The sequence below is a fragment of the Ornithorhynchus anatinus genome, chromosome 2, assembly GCF_004115215.2.
Source record: "Ornithorhynchus anatinus isolate Pmale09 chromosome 2, mOrnAna1.pri.v4, whole genome shotgun sequence".
NCBI classification, from domain to species: Eukaryota; Metazoa; Chordata; class Mammalia; order Monotremata; family Ornithorhynchidae; genus Ornithorhynchus; species Ornithorhynchus anatinus.
In genome coordinates this window covers 104,185,887-104,201,295 of record NC_041729.1, presented here as the reverse complement: position 1 = coordinate 104,201,295, position 15,409 = coordinate 104,185,887, and the positions used below count along the sequence as shown (strand labels likewise).

Sequence of the window (15,409 nt, the reverse complement as noted above, 5' to 3'; positions counted from 1 at the left end):
CCATGGACCCAGATCTCACCATCCCAGGATCCCAGCTCTCCTTTCAGCTCTGCCTCTTTGGTCTGTGGTCCAGGAGGGATTCTCTCTTTTCATTCCAGACACGGTGGGTAGGGGTCACCAGGGCCTGGCAGAGAGCTCTCTGGGGGTCTTCCCTGAATTATCAGTAATAATAACAATAATAATCACTGTGGCATTTGTTAAGCACCTAGTAGGTACCAAGCACTGTACTAAGTGCTGGGGTAGATACAAGATAATCAGGTCAGACACAGTTCCTGTCCCACATGGGGCTCACAGCATGGCATAGTGGATGGAGCATGGACCTGGGAGTCAGAAGGGACTGGGTTCTAATTCCGCCTCTATCACGTGTCTGCTCTGTGACTTGGGACAGGTCACTTCACTTCTCTATGTCTCAGTTACCTCATCTGTAAAATGAGGATTAGGACTGTGAGCCCCTTGTGGGACAGGGACTGTGTCCAACCTGACTAATTTGTATCTGCCCCAGCACTTAGAACAACCAACCTGACTAACTTGTATCTGCCCCAGCGCTTAGAACAATGCCTGACACACAGTAAGCACTTACCAAATACCATTATTATTATTACTATTAATAAAGTGGAGGGAGAACAAATATTTAATCCCCATTTTACAGACGAAGGATCTGGGGCAGAAGGAAATCAAAGAAATAAAAAAAAAGTGACTTGCTCAAGGTCACACAGCAGGGTAGTGACAGAGCAGAATTAGAACCAAAGTCCTCTTGATGCTTTTTACCAATTATTGTTATTAATTGAATGATTATTTTGTGTAGAGCCTAGTACCACACTCTTGGAAGAGTATAATAATTCATAGACACAATCCCAACCCTCGAGAACATCACAATTTAGCAGACTCAGGACCAACAGATTCACGCTACAATGTATAGCCCTTCCAGAGTCTCCGCTGAGACAGTTGAGCTTCCCTAAATTACTCTTAGGTTCAAAGTAGTGATGATCCACTCAATGCCCTTTTCAAGTTGAGACACAGCCCCTAAGGGTGGACTGGGAAAAGGAGGGAGGGGCCAGCTGGGCAGCATCCTGAGAGGAGAGAGGCCAGGTGCCAAGACAGAGACACATGGATGTGGGGGGAGAAGCGGTGGTGCTTCTTGACAAGACTCCCAGCTCCCAGCATCCCTGAGGGTCGGAGCAAGGCCCCCAGCTTCTTACCTCCCCAGGGGCAGGAGCAAGGCCCGCCCTGATCCCACTTTCCCCTGAAGCAGGAGCAAGGCCCCAACCTCCTACCATCCCTGAGGGTAGGAACAAGGCCCCCCTGTTCCCGCTTTCTCCAGAGGCAGGAACAAGGCCTGCTTCTCCTCAGTCCCTGAGGATAGGAGTAAGCCTCCGCCCCCAAGCCCCGCTCCTTATCTCCCCAGGGGCAGGATTAAAGTTCCCAGTTCCCACTTTCCCCAGAGGCAGGAACAAGGCCCCCAGCTCCCATCTTTGCTGAGCGTAGGACTAAATCTCCCATCTCCTACTTTCCCCAAAGGCAGGAACAAGACCCCCAGCTCCTGCTTTCCCCAGAGGCAGGGACAAAGCCCCAGCTCCCACTCTCCCCAAAGGCAGGACACAGGTCTCCAGCTCCTACTTTCCTCGGAGGCAGGAACCAAGGCCCTCAGCTTCTACCATCCCTGAGGGTAGGAGCAACCCCCCCACCCCACCCTAACAACCCCCACTGCCCGCCGCAGCTCCTGCTTTCCCCAGAGACAGGATCAAGGCCTCCAGCTCTCGCTCTCCCCAAAGTCAGGAACAAGGTCCCCAACTCCTACGATCACTGAGGTAGGAATAAGATCCCCAGTTCCTTATCTCCCTAGGGGCAGAAGCAAGGCCTTCTGCTCCCACTTTCCCTAGAGGTAGGAACCAAGTCCCCCAGATCCCATCATTCCTAAAGGTAAGAACAAGACCCTCAGTTCCTTAACTTCCCGGGGACAGGAACGAGGCTCCCTGCTCTCACTCTCCCCAGTGGTAGTAACAAGACCCCCAGCTCCCACTCTCCCTGGGAATGTGGGGCAGGGAACATGTCTTCCAACTCTGTAATATTTTTCTTGCCCAAGTGTTTAGTACGGTTTGGCTTGCAGACAGCAAGCGCTTAATAAATACGATTGATTGATCGATTGATTGCCGTCAGTAGACCGGCCCCCAGCTCCCACTCCCCCGGCTTGTGAAGTGCCCCCAAGTGTTTCTTTCCTCACCGGTCCAGCCGTCGCAGCTCCTCCTCCAGCAGGGATGGCAGCTCCAGCTTTTCCAGGATCAGCTCACATTGCACCCGGTACTGCTCCAGGGGGTTTTCTGGGAAGGAGGTGTGCAGGGCGTTCACCCCTCCCAGCAGTCCACCTCCCTGTGGAGGCCAGAGAAATGGAAACATTTCGACTCTTCCCCACCCTGACTGGCCCCATTACAGGCCAGTGAGAGCGGTCAGAGGACATTCCTTCAGCTTAGTCAACGACCACATCTGACCGAGCCAACCATACCCTCGGGAGAGATCTTCTCCGAACCTCTTATCCATCTCTCACTCTCGATTCCCCTGCCTCCAACCCATCGTTCCCCATTCATTCAATCTATCAATCACATTTTTTGAGCACTTATTTTGCGCAGAGATCTGTACTAAGTGCTTCGGAGACTACAAAAGAGTTAAGTAGACATGATTCCTGCCCTCAAGGAGCTTAGGGTTGGGGAGCGAGACATCCAGCTTCTAGGAACCCAGGATCCCATCTTGATCTGAGCAGCTTCTCAATCAGTTCAATTCAATTGTTATCTATTGAGTGCTTACTGGGTGCACAGCACTGTACTAGGAGCTTGGGAGAGTCCAATATAACAATAGACAGAGTCTTGAGCTTATAGTCTAGATTCTAGTATGGTCTAGGAAGGTCCTGTGCTCTGGGGCTTTTGTTTCTAGGACTCTGGCACTTGGGGTGAGTTGACATTGTGAGGGCAGTGCTAGGGTGTTCTTTGGGTATTTCTGCTCCCTTTGGTTCTCTCCCAGAGAGAGAGGAGATCGAGAGAGAGAGAGACAGAAGGAAATAGAGGACCTGTATACAATGGAGGAAAAACCTAGTCCTTCAGAATAAATGCCTGATCCCTTTTTGATGATCACACCCTAATGGCCTGACACCTTGGGAAATAGTTCTGGAACCTTTCCCTTTCCCAGGTTGAATCTTCCCTAATGGCAGTGGTGAGGACAGGAATCCGGCAACCTCCCACACCCTGCCTCATGGCCTCGTTCTCAAAGTAGCTGCCAGGAGTATGAGCTTTGCAGACAACAGAAGGCAACCCTGCCGACAGCCATGAGGAACATATGATTACAAGTTCACCTCCGATAAACACGAGAAACCTAGCCCTCCGCCCCCCAACAAGGAAACGTGACAGCCTGTTGAACAGTCCTTTCCGGTTCAGAGATCCAGGGTGATTCATTGGTTTTTGTTTTTTTTACATCTTTTACTAGCGAAGTTCAGGGTCCGGGTTGTCCAGGGCCCCTTACCTGCATAGATGATTCCATCACGGACACCACGGTAACGGCATCTTCCACGGTCACCGTGTCCCTGAACATCAGCCGGGCGTGAGCTGGTAACACAAGCAGCATTTAGAGCCACAGATCATTTGCTATCCAGGAGTGACTGGGGCCGGCAAGAATAATTTCCCTACTGACCCGTGGAAAATCCTGCCTCCTGGAGGCTACCGATGACAAATTAATAGGCCCAGAAGGGCTAAATAGCTTTCGGGGCCTGCCGTTAAGACTGACGGTGTGCTTTTCCATCAAACTTGAGTCCCAGCTGATTGTGCATTAAAAAGAAGGACTCTATTCTCCTTCCAGGAGGGAGGCTGTAAAAATTCAGTAGAATAGCTGGCTCATTGCTCACCCTGCTGGGGAGTTTGTAAAACCATGAAATGCTTGTGTTCAGTTCCTGTCCCTGCAACTCAGGCAGGATGGGATACTGCTGGAGAAGGGGGAGCAGAAGGCCAAACATGATGTTCCGGGTGGGGGAATGAAGAAAGTTTTGCTGCCCACAACAAGCTTACGGTCTAGAGGTGGGTCCAGGCCTCTGCTGAGGCTCCGAGGATGTGGCCCCAGGAGGCGGTGCCCGCGTGAGCCGTACGGGCCTCAGTCCGGATAGCCCCAAGATGCGTAAGCTCAGTGGTGGCTGGGAACAACCTCTGATTTCAGGGTGTGGGGTGTCCTGGAGGTGACCCCCATCCAGAGACCTCTCCGCCCCACTTTCAGGATGTTGGGATTCCCAACCGAAAGGCCCTATTTTGTTCTGTTTGGAACTGGCGGGCCAGAGAGCAGCGCTTAGAGCTTTATTTCAGAAACAAGAGGCCGTGGGGACCCCAGCTCGTTTCCGCCTTACCTTCCGCCAACCGGACCAGGCTCTCCAACAGCCGGATGGTGGTCCGGGCGGCATTCCGGCAGTCATTCTGCCGCTGCAACTGGTAGTATCGGAGCAGGACCTGGTTCCCCTCATCCGACAGGGTGGGCTGCAGCTGCTTTATGAGGCAGAAGTAGGTTTTCATCTTATCCATGCTCCATAGCTTCTGAGATTTGTTTGGACAACCTGTGGGGCAAGGGCCAAGTCAGCTGCGATCAGTCAGTGGTAGCTGCTGAAGGGAGTGATGGGACTAAGCGCTCGAGGCAGTATGATAGAGTTATGAGACTCGATCCCTCGAGGATCATACAATCTAGCATGGGAGATAGATGCTACAGTAAAAACATTACAGGGAGGGGAAAGCAATTGATAATAGTAATAATAGTAATACTTGTAGTATTTGTTTAAAGGTTATTATATGCCAGGCACTGTACTAAGCACTGGGGTGGATACAAGCAAATCGGGTCGGATGTAGTCCCTTTCCCACATGGGGCGCACAGTCTTAATCCCCATTTAATCCTGTTCAAGACATGTCACCAGCCACCACCCTCGAAAAACTCCAGTGGTTGTCCAGCCACCTCTGCATCAAACAAAAATTCCTCACCATTGGCTTTAAAGCAGTCCATCACCTTGCCCTCTCTTACCTGACCTCACTTCTCTCCTTCTACAACCCAGCCCACACACTCTGCTCCTCCAGTGCTAACCTTCTCACTGGGCCTCCGTCTTGTCTGTCTCGCCGCTGACCCCGGCCCACGTTCTATCTCTGGCCCGGAATGCCCTCCCTCCTCAAATCTGCCAGACAATTACTCTCCCCACCCTTCAGAGCCTTATCGAAGGCACTTCTCCTCCAAGAGGCCATCCCAGACTAAGCCCCACTTTTCTTCTTCTCCCACTCCTTTCTGCATCACCCTGACCTGCTCCCTTTGCTCTTCCCCTCCCTTCCAGTCCCACAGCACTTACGTACATACCTGTAATTTGATTATCTGTATTGATGTCTGTCTCCCACCCTCTCCCAGACTGTGAGCTCGATGTGGGCAGGAAATGTCCCCGTTATTGTTGTATTGTACTTTCCTAAGTGATTAGTACAGTGCTCTGCACATAGTAAGCACTCAAGAAATATGACTGAATGAATGTATTTGACAGATGAGGTAACTGAGGCACAGAGAAGTTAAATGACTTGCCCAAAGTCACCTAGCAGAGTGTACGAATAGATACATAAGTGCTATGGGGAGTGAGGGTGCATAAGTGTTTAAGGGATCAAAGACTCAAGCGTCACAAGTGATGCAGTTGGGAGAGAAACAGGGAGGAGAAAGGAGATATTAGTCAAGTACGGCTTCCAAGAGCAGCTGTGATTTGAGTAGGGCTTTGAAGATGGAGAGGGTGGTGGTCTGTTGGATATGAAAGAGAAAGGAGTACCAGGTCAGAGGGAAGACATGAGCAAGAGGTCAACGGTAAGAGAGAAGCATTCATTCATTTATTCAATCATATTTATAGGGCACTTACTATGTGCAGAGCACTGTACTAAGCCCTTGGAATGTACAATTCGGCAACAGAGACAATCCCTGCCCAACAACGGACTCGTAGTATGGTCTAATAGAAAGAGCAAGGGGCTGGGAGTCAGAGGACCTGCTCTAACCCCTGCTCTGCCATTTACCTGCAAGTCAGTTCCCTCATCTGCAAAATGGGGGCTCAATACCTGTTCTTCCTCCTCCTTAGATTATGAACACTATGTGGGACCCCGCCCTTAGTACAGTGCTTGGCTCACAGTAAGCGCATAACAAAAGACCATTATTATTATTATTACCATCATTATTACATCGACACACAGTAAGTTGCTATAGAGGAGTAAAGCGTGCAGGCTGGGTTGTAGTGAGTGAGGAGTGAGGATGGGTAGGAGGGAGAGAGCTGATTATGTCCCTTAAAGCGATTGGTGAGGAGTTTCTGTTCGATGCGGAGATGGGTGAGTAACCACTGGAGGTTCTTGAAGAAGTGGACTGAGGGTTATTTTAGAAAAACGATCTTAGTGGCAGAATGAAGTATGGACTGGAGAGGGGAGAGGCAGGAGCAGGGAAGTCAGCGAGGAGACTGATGCAGTAGTTGAGATAGACTGCGTCCGGTGTTGCGTACAAGGATAGGCAGAGAACTCCTGATGATTATGGTACTTGTTAAGCACTTACTATGGGTCAAGCACTGTTCTAAACACTGGGGTAGATACAAGTTAATCAGGTCGATTAAGGTTGGAGGCCTTCCCAGACTGAGCCCTCCCTTTCTCTCTGCCCCTTCTCCCCTTCCCATTCCCCCATTCCCTTCCTCTGCTCTACCCCCTTCCCCTCCCCACAGCACTTGTCTATATTTGTCTATATTACCTATTACTTAATGATGTTTATATATCTATGATTCTATTCATTTATTTTGAAGGTATTGATGCCTGACTACTTGTTTTGCTGTCTGTCTCCCCCTTTTAGACTGTGAGCCCGTTGTCAGGCAGGGATTGTCTCTATCTGTTGCCGAATTATACATTCCAAGCCCTTAGTATAGTGCTCTGCACACAGTAAGCACTCAATAAATATGATTGAATGAATGAATGAAGGTCGGACAGAGTCCTTGTCCCATTTCTGTGGGTTATTTTAGACTTCATGAGACCCTTTTGTCTTTTTTGTTTCCTTGAAGAATGCACAGGGCTACTCCAGCTCTTGAGCAGGGGCCTTTGCAAAAGAAAGGGGGCCCTCCCTGACCTTTCCCTCAGGTATGTACCTGGGTCCCAGGAATCCCAGAAGCCTAGCCAGTTCTCCACAGAAATGAGGGGTGGAGAAAGCAAGAAAGGAATCATTGAGAAGCAGTATGGCCCCAGTGGAAGGAGCATGGGCCTGGGAGACCCAGGGCCTGGGCTCCAATTCTGGCCCGGAAGGAGCATGGGCCTGGGAGACCCAGGGCCTGGGCTCCAATTCCGGCCCGACCACTTGCCCTCTGTGTGACTGATTTCCCAGAAAGGTTTGGGGGTTCTTGGCCTTGGGCCTCCCTCTCCAGAGGGCCACCGGTCGTGATGTTGCCCAAGTCCCATCCCTCTGCCAGAGTGGGAGTGTTGAAGCAGGGCCAAAACCATTCTACATTTCAGGACGCTGGGGACTTGGAGGTTCCTACACAGTGGATGGGGAAGAGGAAGGACTAGAATTGGTTTCCAAGTTTCACTGCTTGCTTTTTCTCTGTTTGTCTTTCCCCCTAGAATGTACGATCCTTGGGGACAGGAACTGTCTTCACTGTATATACTTTAGCCACAGGTTTTATCATTGGTAATATTACTATGGTAATATAGGCATGCAGCAAATAATGGAAAGAAGCATGGCTTAGTGAACAGAACACTGGGTTCTAATTCTGGCTCTGCCACATGTCTGCTGTGTGTCCGTGAGCAAGTCACTTTGCTTCTCTGTGCCTCAGTGACCTCTTCTATAAAATGGGATAAGAGTGTGAACCCTATGTGGGACAGGGACTGTGTCCAAACTATTAACTTGTATCTATCACAGCACTTAGATCAGTGCTTGCCACATAGTAAGCGTTTAACAAGTACCACAATTATTAATTCATTATTATGATAAATACACTTAACCTTTTCTTGAGCAGCCATCACCACTGGGTTGCTCCTGAGGTCTAAGACTGCTCTACGCACTGCCCACTCTTCTTCCAGACAAAGTGGCCAAGGAAGCTAAATGAGTGGCAGTCAGCTCGCTGTTCTGAATCCAAGGGGCCTGGGATTTGAATGGCAATTTGGGTCGGTCCTACCAAACTTGTGGCACTCATTTTCTGAAGGGAAATCTACAAAGAGAGAGAAGAGGAGAGGGCGAGAGCGAGAGACAGGAAGAGGAGAATGGGAGGGAAAGAAAAGGCTTTCACTTCTTGCTTCCTGGGGAGTCTCAGACTCTCCCCATTTGTAGGGGACAGAGAAGCAGCATGGTTTTGTGGATAGAGCACAGGCCTGGGAGTCAGAGGACTTGGGTTCTAATCCTGGCACTGTCTACTGTGTGACCTTCCTCCTGGGCTGGGCTTCCTACTGCCCAGCATCTTTAACATTTTTAAATGCAACATCAGTCATCAGCCCCAGTGAATCTCAGGCAACTATAAGCAAACTACACCCATTTAATCCTGCTTCCTGTCACCATAATGAATCTCTTCTCATCCCCAATCATTCTGGTTCCCTTTCCTTTGGAATTCTCTGCAATCAGCTGGCATCCTTTGGTCACCACGCTGGTTACCACACAGGGAATATTACTGCTTATTGTTGTTTTGTTCTTTCCCAAGTAAGCACTCAATAAATACGACTGAATGAATGAATTTGACAGATGAGGTAACCGAGACACAGAGAACTTAAGTGTGACTTTGGACAAGTCACTTCACTTCTCTGTGCCTCAGTTACCTCATCTGTAAAAAGGGGATAAGAGTATGAACCCTATGTGGGACAGGGACTGTGTTCAAACTATTAAGAAAGAGTGCAGGTCTGGGTTCGGAGAACCTGGATTCAAATAATAATAATAATAATAATTACGGTAGTTGTTAAGCGCTTACTATGTGCCACGCACAGTTCTAAACGCTGGGGTAGATACAACAAAATCAGGTTGGCCCATGTAGGGCTCACAAACTTAATCCCCATTTCACAAATGAGGTAACTGAGGCACAGAGAAGTAATATCCCAGCTGGATTATTGTGTCAGCCTCCTCTCTGATCTCCCTTCCTCCTCTCATGCCCCACTCCAGTCTATTCTTCACTCCACTGCCCAGCTCATCTTCCTGCAGAAACACTCTGGGCATGTCACTCCCCTTCTTAAACACCTCCGGTGGTTGCCTATCAACCTCCGCTCCAAACAAAAACTCCTCACTCTAGGCTTCGAGGCTCTCCGTCACCTTGCCCCTTCCTACCTCTCCTCCCTTCTCTCTTTCCACCGCCCACCCCGCACGCTCCGCTCCTCCGCCGCCCACCTCCTCACCGTCCCTCGGTCTCGCCCATCCCGCCGTCGACCCCCGGGCCACGTCCTCCCGCGGTCCCGGAACGCCCTCCCTCCTCACCTCCGCCAAACTGATTCTCTTCCCCTCTTCAAAACCCTACTTAAAACTCACCTCCTCCGAGAGGCCTTCCCAGACTGAGCTCCCCTTCTCCCTCTACTCCCTCTACCACCCCCCTTCACCTCTCTGCAGCTTAACCCTCTTTTCCCCCCATTTCCCTCTGCTCCTCCCCCTCTCCGTTCCCATCCCCTCGGCACTGTACTCATCCGCTCAACTGTATATATTTTCATTACCCTATTTATTTTGTTAATGAAATGTACATCGCCTCGATTCTATTTATTTGCCATTGTTTTTACGAGATGTTCTTCCCCTCGACTCTATTTATCGCCATTGTTCTCGTCTGTCGGTCTCCCCCGATTAGACCGTAAGCCCGTCAAACGGCAGGGACTGTCTCTATCTGTTGCCGACTTGTTCATTCCAAGCACTTAGTACAGTGCTCTGCACATAGTAAGCGCTCAATAAATACTATTGAATGAATGAATGAATAAAGTGGCTTGCCCAAGGTCACAGAGCAGACAAGTGGCGGAGCTGGGATTAGAACCCATGGCCTAGAACTCCCAAGCCCGTGTTCTTTCCACTAAGCCCCGCTGCCTCAAACTCCGGGTCTGCAACCCGTCTGCCCCATGGCCTCCGGCAAGTCGCTTAATTTCTCTCTGCCTCAGTTACCTCATCTGTAAAATGAAGACTAAACCCTTCTCCCTCTGATTTAGACTGTCAGCCTCATGGGGGACAGTGACTGTGGACAACCTGATTATCTTGCACCGGTGCCTGGCACATAGTAAGCAATTTAAAAAATGCCACATGCACACACACACATAAACACACACACAATATCCTTTTGGTCCCAACTAGAAGGGAATTTGCCATCACCCTAGTACCATGTCAAACAACACAGACACAACCTCTCTCTCTCAAAGTCTCTCTCTTTCTCTCGCCCCAACCTTCTCTCTCTCTCCCTCCCTCCCGCTGATCAAAAATCTACAAAACCATCATGCGGTTCCCTGCGACCCTGTGCAATTACACGCTTGAATTTCCTTTGTTTTCTGCTGCCATCCCCAGGCTACTCTAGGAATTAAAAATTACCGTTTCCTAGAGTGCGCTCCGAGGCCAACATCGCTTGACCTCATCTTTCCGGCCCCTTCCATCCCGTGGTATTCACTTACCCTTGTTTTCTAAGATAAAGGAGGAGATGATGCGATCCCAGTCTTCATTTCTGGTGTCAAGCAAGACTAAGACCAGGTCGAACCGGCTCAAGAGGGGGCTGCCCAGGGCAATGTTCACCGCCAGGGACTGGCTGGGGTCGTACTGGCCTTTGGGGTTAGTGGCTGCCAGGATGGTCGCCCTGGTGTTCAGCTTGCACACGAGGCTGCAGGCGAACGACAACGTTCGATTACGGACATTTGCCATGAAGTGAGTGTGAGTTCACTACACACCGGAGTGCAGAAGTCTCTCCCCAGTGCTGACAGAAGAGACCTAGTTATAAGCAAAACCGACTTTTGGGAACTATTGTTTCAGAGGATATGGGGTGATGCTCTCCAATTGCCTCCTTCCACTGACTTCTCAATGCTCCAAAGCTACTGTAAAGCAGAATACACCCTCTGGGAAACACCCAACTCCTAGTCAAACCCCACATGTGATTAATAATAATAATAATAATAATAATTGTGGTATTAAGTGCTTAATAAGTGCCAGGCACTATACTAAGAGCTGGGGTGGATACAAACAAGTCGGGTTGGACACAGTCCCCTTCCCACACGGGGCTCACAGTCTCATATCCCCATTTAACATATGAGATAATCAAGGCCCAGAGAAGCAAAGTGACTTGCCCAAGGTAATAATAATAATGTTGGGATTTGCTAAGTGCTTACTATGTGCAGAGCACTGTTCTAAGAGTTGGGGTAGATACAGGGTAATCAGGTTGTCCCTCATGAGGCTCACAGTCTTAATCCCCATTTTACAGATGAGGTAATTGAGGCATAGAAAAGTTAAGTGACTTGCCCACAGTCACACAGCTGACAAGTGGCAGAGATGGAATTTGAACCCATAACCTCTGACTCCCAAGCCCATGCTCTTTCCACTGAGCCACACTGCTTCTCCAAGGTCACACAGCAGACAGATCCTTCTGACTCCCGGGCCTTGCTCTATCCACTAGTCTATGCTGCTTCCCTATATCTATATCTACTAGCGAGGTTATGTTTTACCTAAATCCCCCTTGCTGTGCAATTGATGTCCATGATGCACAAGGCCACAAAACCACCATCCTTTGTTATTTTCCCTCACTTTTTCTATTCTTTTTAATCTCATTTCACTAAGGAATTCATGGGCAGTTTTTTTCGGTGAACTTTTGGTGTGAATCATTCAGATGTGAAATTGGTGAGATAGAGACTGTTTTTAGATCATGACAACTGTACCTATTTCTTTTCACTAACACCCTTACTTCATGTGAAGGAAAATGAACCAAAAGGTTTAAAATACAAAAAAAAAAAGGAAAAGTAGAGATTACTCAGTGAGATATCTCACAAGTTATTTAACAGAACTGAACATTTTAACTATTTCAAAAAAGGACAGTGAGCTTCTTGTGGGCCAGGATTGTCTATACCTATTCTTTTGCATTGTACTCTCCCAAGGGCTTAACACAGTGCTCTGCACACGGTAAGATATCAATAAATACCACTGATTGATTGACTGATAGTTAACTAATGGTTAGATCCCTAGCATCCAAGGAGATAAAGCCTTGCAGATGAGGTGGAAGGTGGATGCTATAGGATTTCACTCAGTGATATATGAATTTCCTCCTCTAAATCTTTTGCTCTGTGGAAACGATTTTGAGTTTCTACGGGCGTTTTCCACACTAGTCACCAATCAATCAATTGTACCATAATAACTTGGATGATTCCCACTATCAGATATTTTCCCCTCATGGCCTATTTCTGAGATGGAAATAACATATATATGAAAAAAGGTAGGGTTTGAGCCGTAAAGTTTTATTTTTTGAAGAGTATGTGCCTTGAGATAGGAAGAGGAGAGGGAGGGAGATAACCCAATTCACCAAGCGCTTATTTTATCCAGCTACTGAGTGTCCAATAGAAGTATCTATTTATCTATTTTGATGGTATTGATACCTGACTGCTTGTTTCGTTTGGCTGTCTTTCCCTCTTTTAGACTGTGAGCCCGTGGTTGGGCACGGATTGTCTCTATCTCTTCCTGAATTGTACATTCCAAGCCCTCAGTACAGTGCTCTGCACAGAGTAAGCACTCAATAAATACAATTGAATGAATGAATGAAAGTGTCCTTTTAGCTTTCTCTTCCTTCTCCTCTCCATTCCTCCTTTTTTTTTCCTTCTTCTCCCATTAATCTTAAGCCTCATTTCCCTCTTAATGCCTCTCCCCACCATTTTGGGGTTGCAAAAATTTTGCAAAACACTGGAGCAATCATGAGAGTACATACGGTACTTACTGTGTAGATTACTAAGTGATTGGGAGAATACTACACTGTAGAGTTGGTAGACATGATCCCTGACCTTGAGTAATAATGTTAATAATGTTGGTATTTGCTAAGCGCTTACTAGGTGCCGAGCACTGTTCTAAGCGCTGGGGGAGATACAGGGTCATCAGCTTGTCCCACGTGGGGCTCACACACTTTTAATCCCCATTTTACAGATGAGGGAACTGAGGCACAGAGAAGTGAAGTGACTTGCCCACAGTCACACAGCTGACAAGTGGCAGAGCCGGGAGTCGAACTCATGACCTCTGACTCCGAAGCCTAGGCTCTTTCCACTGAGCCACGCTGCTTCTCCAATCTAGTGGGGGAGACACACTGAAATCAATTACAAGTAGAGTGAAGCAACTGGATAGTACATATGTGCTACAGGGGGAGGGGCTAGGGGAGTGAGGACCCTCTAGACTGTAAGCTTACTGGGGGCAGGGAATCGTTCTATTTTACTCTCTCCCAAGTGCTTGTTACAGTGCTCTGCACACAGTAAGCGCTCAATAAATCCGATTGGATGAATGAATGCCCCAAGTGAACCAGGAGGGCTGAACTGGCGGTAGGGGTAGAATTAGGGTGGGGAGATGAGAGGTTAGTCAGGGAAGGCTTCCTGAAGGAGATGTGATTTCAGAAGGGATTTGAAGGTGGGAAGAAAAGTGGTCTGCTAGATGTAGAGGAGGAGGGAGTTCCAGGCGGGAGAGGGGGGAACATGGACAAGGAGTCAATGGTGAGAGAGACGAACTGGAGGTACAGCAAGTAGGTCGGCAATAGAGGAGTGAAGTGTGCAGGCCGGGAGGGAGATGGAGAGGAGTGAGGATAAGGAGGGCGAGAGTTGGTTGAATGCCTTAAAGCAGATGGTGAGGAGTTTCTGTTTGTTGTGGAGGGTGATGGGCAAGCACTGGAGGTTCTTGAGGAGTGAAGAGATGTGTGCAGAATGATTTTCTAGGAAAACAATCCATGCAGCAGAGTTTGGACTGGAGAGGCAATATAGCCAGTTCTCTACACCAGGATGGCCAAGTGGTTAAGGAGTTGGATTTCATTCAATAGTATTTATTGAGCGCTTACTATGTGCAGAGCACTGTACTAAGCACTTGGAATGTACAATTCGGCAACTGATAGAGACAATCCCTGCCCACTGACGGGTTTACAGTCCAAAGGACGTGTGTCCATGTGGGTTCGAGCCCCACTCCCGCTAGCTTCTTTGAGAAGCAGCACGGAGCAGTGGGTAGATCACAGGTCTGGGAGTCAGAAGGTCATGGGTTCTAATCGTGGCTCTGCCACCTGCCTGCTGTGTGACCTTGGGCAGGTCACTTTACTTCTCCGGGCCTCATTTACCTCATCTGTAAAAGGGGGATTGAGACTTTGAGCCCAACCTGGGACAGGGACTGTGTCCGACCTGACTTGCTAGAAGCCACCCCAGCACTTAGAACAGTGCTTGGCACAAAGTAAGCGCTTAAGAAATACCATGATTATTATTATTATTGGAGAGGGGAGAGGCTGGAGGCAGGAAGGTCAATGAGGAGCTGATGCAGCAATCAATTCAGGAAATCCACCAATCAGTCAATCACTATAACATAATTGTGTGAAGAGCACTGTACGAAGTGCTTGGGAGGGTACAATATAACAGAGTTGGTAGCCACATTCCCCGCCCACAACTTCTGGACTGTGAGCCTGTTGTTGGGTAGGGATTGTCTCTATCTGTTGCCGAATTCTACTTTCCAAGCCCTTCATCCAGTGCTCTGCCCACAGTAAGCGCTCAATAAATACGATTGAATGAATTGAATGAATGAATGAACAACAGGCTGACTCAAGTTTCCTGGCAGGAAGAAAGGAAGCAGTGGCAGTGTGCGGCTCGGCCTCCCAATCCACCGGGGAGCTGAGCTGCTTGGCCGATAATCCAACCCTCGCCCTGCATCCTCCAAGAGCCCTAACCCCATCCTCTCTCCCTCCATCCCGGTGGGAAGGACAATGCCTCCACAAAATGGAGACCGTTGGGAAGGGTGGCAGTTATCATTCCTGCCGCCGTGACTATTAGACCAGCTTCAAGAACCCCGAAACTCTACTCTTACAATAACTGTGGCATTTGAGTGCTTATTATGTGTCAAGCATTGTACTAAGCACTGGGGTAGGTACAAGGGAATCTGGGAGGACCCAGGGGGTTCACTGTTTAAGTAGGAGAAAGAACAGGCATTTAATCCCCATTCTACAGATGAGGAGACAGAGGAACAGAGCAATTAGGTGACTTGCCCAAAGTCAAACAGCAAGCAAGAGGCAGAGCTGAGATCAGAACCCAGGATCTCTGACACCCAGTTCCATGCTCTGTTTCTAGCCACAGTTCCCTATGGCTTTAATTTTATTTTTATGTTTATCCTTACCCTTATCTTTCATTTTTTTAAGGTATTTCTTAATTGCTTACTAGGTGCTAGGCTCTGTTCTAAATAGTGGCATAGATATTGGGAAGCAGCGTGGCTCAGTGGAAAG

The 15,409-nt window shown here is 48.6% G+C and overlaps 1 protein-coding gene across 1 annotated transcript in view; it reads right to left on the bottom strand.

Annotated features, from left to right (window-relative positions):
- Positions 1-15,409, bottom strand: part of MCM9 (minichromosome maintenance 9 homologous recombination repair factor) — a 92,330-nt gene that overhangs the window by 5,456 nt on the left and 71,465 nt on the right. Inside the window, exons 10-13 of the mRNA XM_029057292.2 lie at positions 10,605-10,807; positions 4,376-4,579; positions 3,508-3,590; positions 2,222-2,367 (exon numbers count right to left, since the gene is read on the bottom strand). Of these exons, the coding sequence (XP_028913125.1) occupies positions 2,222-2,367; positions 3,508-3,590; positions 4,376-4,579; positions 10,605-10,807 (636 nt within the window). The remainder of the gene's footprint in view (positions 1-2,221; positions 2,368-3,507; positions 3,591-4,375; positions 4,580-10,604; positions 10,808-15,409) is intronic.